Below are 12,008 nucleotides of genomic sequence, written 5' to 3' on the forward strand. Positions count from 1 at the left end.
CGGAGGAAGTAGTTCCGTAAAGCGATCCAGGTTTAGATTTTTAACCTGCCAAGACTGTGGCTGTGTTGGTTTGTCTGAGTTGGAGAGAAACATTGGCATATGATTTTATCTTGTGCCTCCCTTGGCTTTGGAATTTGCATCCAAGACAGTAGAAGGGGAAGGTGCAGGACCCCGGCCCTTAGTACCTAGAGCTGCTGAAAACACTGCAGATTGCGATGGAAGATTACCCATGAGCACAAAGGGTTCTTATTTAGGCACTTTGTATTTATTGTCTAAGGATTCTGAAACGTGGAGGATCAGAGTGGGGCTTACCCACAATGAGCCAAAGATTGTTCCATAACGTAATGTTCCATGGGAAGAGGGGACTTAGTCTGTTGCGAGTCTTTAGGAGTAATTTCAAAGGCCTGCATGTCCTTTGCCATTATGTCATGGAATATCTTTGAAAAGATAAAATTGTCATCTTCAGAGTCTGTATCTGTGTCCTTGCACACCTTTTGTTTCTTTTTGGGAGGAGCTGAGCCGTGCAGTCTCCCTCAGCTAAACTGGTGCTGTTAAAGGATCCGACTCATAGGTGTCCACTCCCTGAAGAGGTACAGCAGGAGCTTTATCTTTAATGTGCTGTGCTCAAAACTCTAGAAAAGGCTCAGATAACAGTCTCAAGGACTGTGTTGGTAATCTCATTAGCCATATCTGAATGCTCTTTGGGTTTCTCCTATTCTTAGAGGAGCTGAATAGTCTGTTCTAGAAGTGTGTTGAGTAGTATTATATATATATATATATATATATATATATATATATATATATATATATATATATATATATATATATATATTGAATACTGCAGGTATATTGGTTAATATCAATGAGCTGTTGGAGCCTGAACAGGCTTAGCTAAAATGTCCTCAGGAGGAGAAAATTGTGAAAATATTTCTCAAGTATTTGATCTCACTCGAGTGCTAAGAAACTCAAAATCTTTTCAGTCTGAAATTAGACGGATATGCTCATTTTGACTCTGGTAAAAAAGTTGAAATTGTGTCATGAGAGCACTTACTTCTTTTGTGCCTCTTCGGAGAGGGCGGTAAAGGTTTAGAACGAGAATGTTTATGCCTCTTACGTGAGCTTTTCTCAGTCTTTTTCGGTACCAAGGAATCGACACTCAGCTGCAGTAACCGAAATGGGAACCTGATTTTCCGTCAGTACTGAGGTACTCAATGAATTGCCTGCAGTAGCCACCCTGGTACTGAAGCAGATACAGGGGAATCTGTTGGAACCAAAATCGACCTTGGAGGCTTTTGCCTCTTTTTGGAGACATTTGCCTATTCGGATAGCCGAGGCAGATGAGGTCTTAACCGGCACGATAGTGATTTTGTCAGGGGTGAATACATCTTCTGGTACCGTGTGGATCTCCAGACCATTTCCCACCTGGAGGTACTCACGTTTTCCCACCAGAAGGTACTAACTTTTCCCCATCGAGAGGTACTCGCAGGTGTTTTCCCCTCAACGGTCCTGAGAAGACCCTAGAACTGGGGAGGCAGTCTTCACTTGGGCACAGAGGGCTGGTGCCAAAACACGCACCCCACCTACAAGTACAGTCCTCATCTTACCAATGTCCTTCCTGTGCTGCCTTTGGTACCGATCCAAGCTGTGACATGTAAAGACGACGACTGCACAGAAACCTCTGGTGAATTCCACATCAGAAGATGCACAAACTCATCGGTTGATGGATACTCAGGCATTGGACGCAAGCATGAGGATCAGCCACTGAGAATTGCTTCTGACAGTAATAAAATTGGCATACAACGGAGGGAAGTAATGCTTTTTGTGAAAAAGAATTGACCAATTGCATGGAAAATGGGATGGACAGCTAAGAGGCAACACCCTAGAAAAACTCGGCGCTACGGAGCGCAGCAAATTCCGAACTGCCCAGTAGGTGGAAAAAGACAAACTGGGTGTTGGCAGTTAACGTAGGGGTGAGGTGTGGGACTGGCGCACATAGGGACGCACATGCAATGTAATCTCACCGACTTCAACTTTCTGAAAGGGGCAGCTATCTTTTTTAGCTTGCAGAGCAGGGGTACCCCAACCAGTCGGGAAGGAGGGAGAGCCAGGACACAAGAGAAATCACTGGGATCATCCAAAGTTGTAGCCACCTGCTGTGAAAGGTCAGAAATGTGATGCAGACAACTTTAAGGTTTTTCACAAGATACCATTTTATTAACTTAAAAGGGTTTGATAAACGCCCCACTATCCCTACCCTAAAGAGAATTTCCCTGCCTATCAAAATAACTAAAGGAGACACTCCAACAAAAGGAATCCGTCCCTCACACATATATAGAGCTAACCTCTGAAGGGAATATATGGCAATTAAAAATATAACAAAACCACAATCATGTCAAAAAACGTAGTAACTATTTCTCCTTGTGAACCGGGTAATGTTCCTCTTCAGTGACACCCAAGGATGACGAGCTCATGTTAGTATGTAAAATCGCTCTCAGTATTTGGCTATATACTAAGAGCGATTGCACATACCAATCTAGTAGGCAGCCCCAGCCCCGGATAAAGAAGCGTCCGCTCTGGTCAAGGCTTTAGTCAGATTCTGGTTGTTTTTCTGCGCACACGCCAGCCCTGGTAAGGCAGTACTATTGTCCCCCTCAGCGAGGGAGGAAGAGGCTAGATTCTGACCTGCCTGTCCAAAGTCTAGGGTGCCTCTGGTGGAACAAGACTCTCTAACTTGTGTACAGTGGGTATCTGGTTTGCTCCAAGATTCCCTGGGCTATGGGTTTCCTTTTCTTCACAGTTAATTGCTGTGTCTCCTGCATTGTGTAATAGTACCTGGATTTCTCTCTCTGCCCAGTGGGATGGTATGACTGGCGGCTACATCTAGAGTATTTGCAGGCTAATCCAAATTTTGCAGCTAGTCTCAAAAAGCTGCCTTTGGGAGGGGAGATGGTCAGACCTGTAGGAGCCACCCTTCTCTCTTTGTTGTGTATCATAATTTCTTTCAAGCTAAAGAAGTCAAAGACAATGGATTGGAGGGTTGCCCTTTCAGGATGTTGTCCGTCTAGATTCAGTCTTGCTAACATGGGTCCCAACCTTGTATTAGGTTGTCTAAATCCCACCTCTGACACTACTCATGGCAAGTCAGAATCAGGAGAGGGACATCTCATTGTGGTTTGTAACATAACTTTTATTGAAGTGCCAAAACCCTATACTTTCCCCATTATTCTGGTACCTACGCTAAAGGAAAGGAGTTCAGAAGGGTGCATGTAAAGATCCTGTACACAATGTATGCCCGCCATCTAGAAACCTATCCTAGCCAAGCCCGATTTCTGCCCCTACAACTAAAAAGGAAAATACTTTAATTTGAACAAAGATATCATGAGCCTTCAACCCAAGAGAGAGATTCTTGTCTGGTTTCTGGCCCCCACTGCATTGCCTCTGGGTTAGGCAGTGGCTTCTTGCCCTAAGCACAGCTCCCAGGTGATCACCAGCCAAGGTCTATGGGCGTTTTGCCCAGTCTACAGTTCAAACAAAAATGTTCAACAAATCTCCTTTGGGCTTCCTGCCCAGTGTACACATAATTTGAGAGAGAGTCAAAGGCATCCAAGCCCACTGCACAGATCAAATCCTGTACGTAACAAAGCTCTTTTAAATGTCTCTGGGTAGACTGGCCTCTTCTGGCCCTGTTCGGGAACCACTTTGGTTCCTTCTCCTCCCTGGGATCTTAGGTTTCACACCCCATCTTGGGGTGGTTTGCTTGTGGCCCACTCTGGGCCGAACTGATCATCACCTCCCTCTAAGGTCTTGGATTTCACACCCCCTTCTTGGGGTCAGTTTGCATGCAGCTCACTCTGGGCCAGAATAATTCTCTGCCCCTCTTGGGCCATTTGGTTTCTCACCCATTCTTTGGATAAGATGGCCTGTGCGCCATCCTCTCGGTTCCCTGGACGCAATGCGTACCTAATTTACTGTGGTGGCGTTCCTCGGGTAAGGCGGTGTCCTCCGCTGATGCAGAACCGGGGCTCTAGCTTTTCTTCAGTCTTCCGCGTTGGTTCGCTGGCATTGGTTCTTCCAGTTGGTTTGTGACAGGCTACAGCATCGCTTTCAGCTGACACTGGTCGACCTCTTTCCATGCATTTGTCTCTTTTCCATTCGGCGGGCCATGCTTTTCTAGCTCCCGGCCATATAACAGGCAGCAGAGTTCTGCATGCTCTCTCACTCTTCTGCTCTCCACGCTGTGTGCAAGGTGCTGCTTCCTAGCTCCGCCCTCGAAGGGGGACGTTCCTTCTACTTTACTTCGCATGCTGACGTCTTTCCCTCCTACTCTTCAGTTTAGGGTCTGTCTTATGGGACCTTCATGTTCCTGGCTGTCAGGAGATGGGACAATGCAATGAGGTCCTGCACTTCATGCAAGGATGCAGACAGTAAAGGGTCAGAAACCATACCAGCCACTTCTCTATGGATAGTCAGTCTTGCAATACCCATGTAGCCAACAAAGACAATTGGCTTCATGAGACAAGGGGGGATAGCCTATCCTGGATAACGAATGGTCTATCCTCTAAAGGCGACCCCACCTGGATCCTACTTGCCCTGTCCCTTAGGGGGATGTAAAGATTAGTGGCCTCACCTCCCGAGTCCCAGAAGGAAGTGGCTCCCCTTTAGGGAGAGAGGACACATTTCCTGGATTGATCAAAATGCCTAGCAGAATCTCCAATTAGCCACCAAGATTCATAAGTGAACCACCAAAAGGACCAAATGTTTACTTCACAAGCCAGAGCACCAAGGAGAGCGGATAAGTGGAGGGATGGAACACGTTTCCTTCTTGTTTGCAAAGGAGATCCAGAAGGAGCGAGAGAAGGAGAAGTGGTCTAAGTGCAACATGCAGCAAGTCAGAAAACCAGTTCCTCTTCGGCCAATGAGTGGTGATCAAGAGGATTTACAAAGTTTCTGCAGGGAATCAGAGGAAGGGGAGGAAACATATGCAAACTGGTTGTTCTAAGAAATCTATAAGGCACCTTCTACAGAACCCTTTCCCGTCCCCATCCAGGAGGCCTATTGTTGGCACTCTGGTTTCTTTTCGATGCAAAGAGATCCACTAATTGACAAATGGTGGCCAGCACACCTGGTTCCACCTTCAACTCATGCATGGAAAAGGACATCCTGCTCAGAGTTTCCGTCTCGGCATTGTCATTCCTTGCTAAGAGGGCAGCCTGAAATGAAATGTTCTGAAGAGTACATTCTCAAAACTGTACCGCTGGAGCAGACAGCCTAACCAGTTTTGTGCCCAATAGCTTGCTTATGTAGATCACTACATTATGTGCGTGCATCCTCACCCTGGAATTTTTCAAGACCAGTAGAAAGGCCTGAAGTGCTAGAAAATCGCTTTCAACGCCAGGAAGTGCTTGTTCTGATTAACCTGCAACCTTCCCTCCACCAGTCATGGATCTGAGAGTTTCACATTGTGGCTCCCCAGCCAGAGAACAAAGTCCTGACCGGTTTGGTGTTGTGGAAGATCCTGAAAAGGGAGTCTCCACCACGAGGTTCCAACTCCTCGACCACCAGAAAAGAAATCCCCTTGCAGGCCAAACTGGAATTGGAATCGGCTTGAATTGATGGTCCTTTGTCTGTTCCCAATTAGCAGATGGATGAAGTGGGGTGCAGGGCATACAGTCTCTTGACAAAGGACAGCCAGCACGGAGAAGGCAATACACTCGAAAAGGTATTGCTTATATGCAGTATGCGTCAGCTAGTTCTTTTGGAAAATAAAGCGATTCCAATATTTTCTGGTGGTTATAGACAGTTTAAACTTTCTAGATTTTCAGTGAATATCTATCTCAAACTACACTTGATTCCAGTGTGGTATGTCCAAGTCTTTGTGTCACCTACATCCTAGTCTTTGGGATACCTTTGGAGCTTGAAAAGGCATTGGAACCACCAGGCTTTTTCCTGTATTGGAAACGCTCTCCATTTCAGAATCCCAGAAAACCCCCCCAAACTCCACCTTTGATGAAGAATCAGTGGAGACATTTTGGCGTCGAGAGACCCAAGCTGAACATGAGGTCTAAAGGGAATTGCAGAATTAATGCAGTCTTAGTTGGTGACATTGTCCAAATAAGGTTATAGGTGAAGGCGTTTCATCCTATGGGAGACTGTTACTGCAGTCATCACCTTGGCGAACAATCTGGGTGCTAAACAGGGATCAAACTGCCTTTTACTAAAAATAGCTTTTGTCAATTGGGAACAAGTAGTAACGTTGATGAGGGGGGCCAAATTGGAACACACGTAATGTACAACTTGAAGGTCCACAGCAACCAGCCAGTAACCCAGCTGCAAGAAAATGTGTATGAGGGAATTAGTTTTGAACTTTTCTTGATGGGAAAAAAGATTAGAGGTAAAATTCAGACCCATTAGACGGCCTGCTTTCTTTTTCAGAAAGGCAAAGAACTGTGAAATAAAAGTTCAACCCATCTCTACGACTGGGACCACTTACATTAGCAAGAGATTCTGGATTGCCTAAAGGATAGTTTGAGCCTCACAGGGAGGAAAAGGAGGACAGCAATTGGCTCTGTCCACCACTGGGGAGGACCCAGGTGTAGTTTATGCAAGAACAGACCCTGCTCGCCACAACGTGTTGTGGACTTGTACCATATTGTCACAGATGACTTGTGAGAAGAAAGATATTGGAGGAGTGTGGGTGCTTTGCAGGCGCTTCGAGATCTGTCTTGCTTGTTACGCCAGTCATGAAAGCCTCTAAGCACTCCAACTTTCTTAGCAAAAAAAAAAAAAGAAACTTGGGAATTTGCCTCTGTGTGGGATGTCCAAGGCTATGCTTGGTGCATTGTTATTGTTCAGGTCCTCATCTGTATTCATAATGGAGAGTAAGACTCCATTACATTTCAAGTCTAAAATCCTTACCTGCACATCAGGCTGACATTTTGGACATTCTCCGCAAACTGTAGTGGAAAGCTGCCTGGGTACAACATAAGAAGCAGGGCATTGTAGTCACCCAAACTTCTTCCAGAATTCTAAGTTGGTGGCCACCCTCCTGAGCATTAGCCAGTCTCTAAAACTCAAAGTGGAATTCTGGTAGCATTTCTTACTGGCAGCATCCAAAAGACTGTCTTCACTCAACAGACCCAGACCCCTCGTCTCTCTCCACCACATGATGCAGAAGAAGAGTCCTGATTCTTGCCAAATAAATAACTGTACTCTTTATGGTCAAGGGAGCAGGGGGCTGCCCCATCACAAAAAGCTTTTCACCAAGAGGAGTCCTGGAATGAAGATCTACCTTCTTGGGGACCAGAGGTTGAAAAGCTAGTTTGATAAAGTTTGACTGCCCCTACTACCACATCAGGCTGGAGGTGTAGGCCTAATTTATCCACCGATTCCAGACTTAGGACAGAGACAGGGCCCTTTGATCTATTTGAAGACCTTCAGATGTTGGAATCCCCAAGTACTCCATAAGGCCTTGTACCCTCGCATGGACACAAGGCTTTTGCGGACATAAAAATCTCATCTACATCATCTGTGGTACAGATCTTTGGGCAGTGGAAGCAGCAATGGCATTGGCAACAGTATTGGTGGCAGCTACAGCAGAGGGCCAGCTTTGGGCAGAATGAGACTCGGGGAATGGCACTAGGAAAGGCAACTTTAGGGATGGTGCCCGAGTATTGCCCACTACCCATAAAATGGAAGCAGGCTGTTGAGTATCTGGCAACAGCATCTCTAGCTTCAGGCCTTTAAAACAGATCCTCAACCAATTTGAGTGCATTAGAGCCTGGAATCTCAAAGCGATCAATGATGGGCACCTCCCAAGAGACCAGGTGTGATTCTGTGCACCCAAGTGCTGTAGGGTACCATAAGAGGGTGAGTTCAGTAGCCCCTCACACTAGAGGACCACTTCACACAAGGGGAATAAGGAAGGAGTCCTAGAAACCCAGGTGGGTCCCAGAGATGAGAATGCGTTGAATTCTCCACCCCAGTTGCATCAGAAGCCACTGCACTGCAAAGACAGACCCAGAGACTGCTATCACTTATGAATGGTGCAGCATCGCGTTTCAGAACTAAAGCACAGTGATTGGGATTGTTATGCACCTTGAAGATGGTTGACGCACATGACCTGCCACTACCAGAGATCCTCAGGCGAAGATCCGGTATTTGGCACAGGAGAGGCGAATCACCTTCTGGGGAAGCACCGCTGGTACAAGACCCAACAGATCGAAGTCTAGTGAAAGACCTGGAAGGAACCTCCACAGAGGAATCGGAGTGAACCCTGGGGGTACGATGGCGTCCCGTGGCGGAAGGCATCACCCGATTTGGTGCCAAAGCACTCAATTGTTCTCGAAGCCAAGAAGCTGCAGTTGATCCAGGGAGTCAACTGGAACATATCCCCATACTACACACCTTCTGCCAAGTGTGTCACACAGCATGCAGTGGTGAAGATGGCCAAAACACTAAACAGAGCTTGCGGGTTTGCAGTTAAGGACACACAACACTTTGTGCACATAAAAAGCCACGGTTTGCACGGCATGTGGGGAAGACGTGCAGAGATGAGACAGGGGGGGGGGAGTAATATTCTAATAAAATATCAATGGGAAGCAGCGAACTGGAATAAACATTGCTTAGCTGGAACTCCCTTAAGTAGGAGGAAAGGGGATGGGCAAAGAGTAGTATGATTTCCCCAATAATTCTGCATGGCCAAAGGCTAGTCACCCAGAAAATCATAGTGGGCACAAGCTTGTATACTGTTTTGTGCCCCTGCCCCTTCCGCCATATGAAATGATGAATGGGTGTGAAGTCTTCTCTGCAATTCTTCCTTCCCTGGTCGTGATCAGTAGTTCTGGCCTAGGATTCCCCCACGTGTGTTTGGATTGGAAGAATACCCATGAAAATCAAAACTTAAATTTGAACTACTAAGACCTTTCATTCTTGTCTTATCCAACCTATTCGCTTTCCGATGCATGTTCCAGGGGGACTTTGAAGACACTGCTCTGTAAAAAGGTACTTACCTGAAACTCTGACTGTTAAGGCACTAGGCCTACCTATCTAGCAGGGAAAGACTTAAACCAAAGGGGCCTTATAATTGTAAAGCAGGGTATATGGTTTGGACTTTCCCTTTACTGCTCACAGTGGTGCCATGTTTCCTTTTGATGTGAATTGCTTTTACTGTTTTTCATGGCAAAGTGTAGGTCATCTCACCGAAAATAAATATACACATACATACATACATACACATCCAAACAAGGAGGGGTGGCAGGGGCGCGTCTCTGGGTCCCAGCTCCAGTAAAGCTCAAAACAGTCCAAAGATGTTCTCCATCTAGCACACCTTCAAGCCTCTGCAGTCTTCAAAGAGGCCGACTGGATTAAAGTGTGCAGGGTTGAATCCCTCTGGTAAGTAACAAGCTGTGCCATCAGGGAATTCTGGTAAATGCAGTGTAGAGCCAGCCATGATCCAACTCTCGCACATATATATGTTGGCAGAATAACAATGCTTTATTCTTACTTTACCTACTTAATCTTTATGGTCTAAAAAAATGGAATATTGCTGTACCCCTGCATGAAATGTTATTGGTCTCTTCTTGTTGTGCTTCACTGGACTTCTAACACCCCCCCACCCCCCATTTTAGGAATCAGTCTACATTACGATGGAGTTTGGTCTAGCCAAAGTGTCAAGTTGTATGTTCACTAAATAGGGTGGCCTCTCAGAAACTACTCACAAGGAAGGTTCTGAAAATCCATCTTGATAGTCAGAAATGATGAAATACTACTATCACTTTTAGCAGACATTTAGTAAGACTTCTAAAACCACAGACTGCTTATGCATCAGCCTCCATGCTGCCAAGAGAAGATATGCAGTATTCTCAAGGCTGTCGCATGACAGTTGCTGCAGACTGTATTCCTGGCATTAAGAAGCTCCTGTTTCGGATGTTTCCGCTGTAGAGCGCACTGTGTTCTTTTGACTGTTTCATACCAATAATGAATGCGGGGGACAATCCATTGACAAGTTGATCTTATTTCCTGAATGTCACTGTCTTGTCAAAGTGGTATTGTGATCTTCATGACATGCAGCACATTCCACTGATGTAGTCGGCTTTCAAAATAAAAGTAATGAGACTGGTTGGTTTAGGTGGAACTCCGACACAATCTGGAGTAGGAAGCAAAGGTAGATCTTCAGGATTACATTGGCCCTGTGAACATTTAAGGTTTATTTCAAGAATATCACGGACAAAAATAAACAGTCTCCAAGGATATATATATCATGTGTCCGCTTGTGACAATATAGTTGTAGGAATTATTTGCAATAGATTAAGCTCTTAAAGTACTGCTTTTCTACCAGCTGAATGAGAAAGGAAGCCTGCCTATTTCAAATAGTAAACAATTACTGCCAAGTAAACTCTTAAGATTTCAGATGAAGACCTGACTGGCAACCGTACCATGTATGACAATGTCTGGTGAGTGTCAACATTAACTGACCATTCCAATCGCAGCAGGTGCTTCCTTTTTTTTCTGGTATGTGTGTTTTGTGGATGGAGCCCTGGCCATCACCAGGACATCCACAGAATGCTCTGGAACCTCTAAGTGTCTGTATGGTACTTTCAGAGGTCCCTATCAAGACAGGGCTAGGGACTGAGAATAGGCGAAGAACCAGGCCCTTCTGTGGCCAGAGGACAAGAACCTGATCTCTGGTGGACTAAAAAAAACTCAAGAAATAAAAGTTCAAACTTAAAATGGCAAGGCTAGGGAATAAGGGTTTACCTGAAACAAAAAAAGGTAATCCATCCTATGGATTGCTCTACATCAGCTTTGAGGATGAGTCATATAGGCAGTGTCAGGGTTCTTTTTATAGGTATACTGGTCTCCCTTACGTTTTCTAGACAGCAGAATTTCATAGTTTCCTTTTGGGAGAAACACCAACAAGCACTAGGTATTCCACAGCAACAGAACGGGGATTATGCAAATGGCACTCTTCTGAATTACCCACTTTGGATATTGGGAAGAATTAGGAGGTCTGAATTTGTCACACACAAATGTATCACATCCAGCTATGACAGAAAATTGAACTGGTGGTACTGCTAGCTAACCAGCAAAAGGCCCTGAAGTGTTTGCTTTTTCCAAGATGACTCTGAATCAAACATCGCATCAGAGGCACGACTCGGATGTGCCCCCGGGAAGCCACACGTCTCATGATTAGGATGATCCTAAAACATCTGCCCTGTGTCTGGAAACTTCAGTGCCACAGGCATTATGAAATAAAGCAAGCTTGCAACATACAGATGTGTTCATCCTATCAGGTTCAATATTCCACTGTGACCAGACCACACTAAAACAGGACTGATCGGGTAACTCAGAGCCCACCAGAAGTTCAGTGATCAAAACGGTAACTACAAAGAAATACAAAACAAAATTCAGGAAAAAGCTATGCCCCAAACATGTCAAAAAATATTGAGGAAAAATAAAATGTTCGAGCACTGATGAACAATGGTTTAACATTCAGTATGGATTATCTTCATATGACTGCCTTTACCTCATCCCCTGTGTAGTCATGAAGCATCCTTATAACAGACGCGCCTTTGCTGTAAGAGATGGCATCAAAGATTTCGTCCACTTCAGAGGGATGGCCAACGTCGACCTGCGGTCATCACAGAGAAACACATTAGATTCCAATATATAGTTACAGTGTCTGATCTAAACGAATGTATTAATCTTTCTTCAGCGCCGACCTTGTTTCATAACAGAAGTCTCAGCCTTACTCATAAAGGACCCATCAAGAACACATCAAATCAGAAAACAAGACAGCAGATCTTTCAGTTAGGAATCTTGTGATGGCAAGAAACTGGTTGTCACTTAGAACATAAACCACCTCTATTACCCATAAAAAGATAAACTAGATCTTTCATGTTAGATTGCAGAGTCAATCAACCCTTTGAGGTTAATGAGACTGCATCTCCTGTGTTCATAACATTTTTCTAGCAGCCCTTCAATTACAGCATATTAATGCATAGTTTACA

General features: G+C 45.1%; 1 protein-coding gene across 1 annotated transcript in view; it reads right to left on the reverse strand.

Annotated features, from left to right (window-relative positions):
- NPEPPS (aminopeptidase puromycin sensitive) overlaps positions 1-12,008 on the reverse strand; it is a 1,690,513-nt gene that overhangs the window by 843,076 nt on the left and 835,429 nt on the right. Inside the window, exon 11 of the mRNA XM_069634659.1 lies at positions 11,525-11,629. Coding sequence (XP_069490760.1) covers positions 11,525-11,629 — 105 coding nt within the window. The remainder of the gene's footprint in view (positions 1-11,524; positions 11,630-12,008) is intronic.

This window comes from Ambystoma mexicanum, chromosome 13 (assembly GCF_040938575.1).
Source record: "Ambystoma mexicanum isolate Mex_15411 chromosome 13, UKY_AmexF1_1, whole genome shotgun sequence".
Taxonomy (NCBI): domain Eukaryota; kingdom Metazoa; phylum Chordata; class Amphibia; order Caudata; family Ambystomatidae; genus Ambystoma; species Ambystoma mexicanum.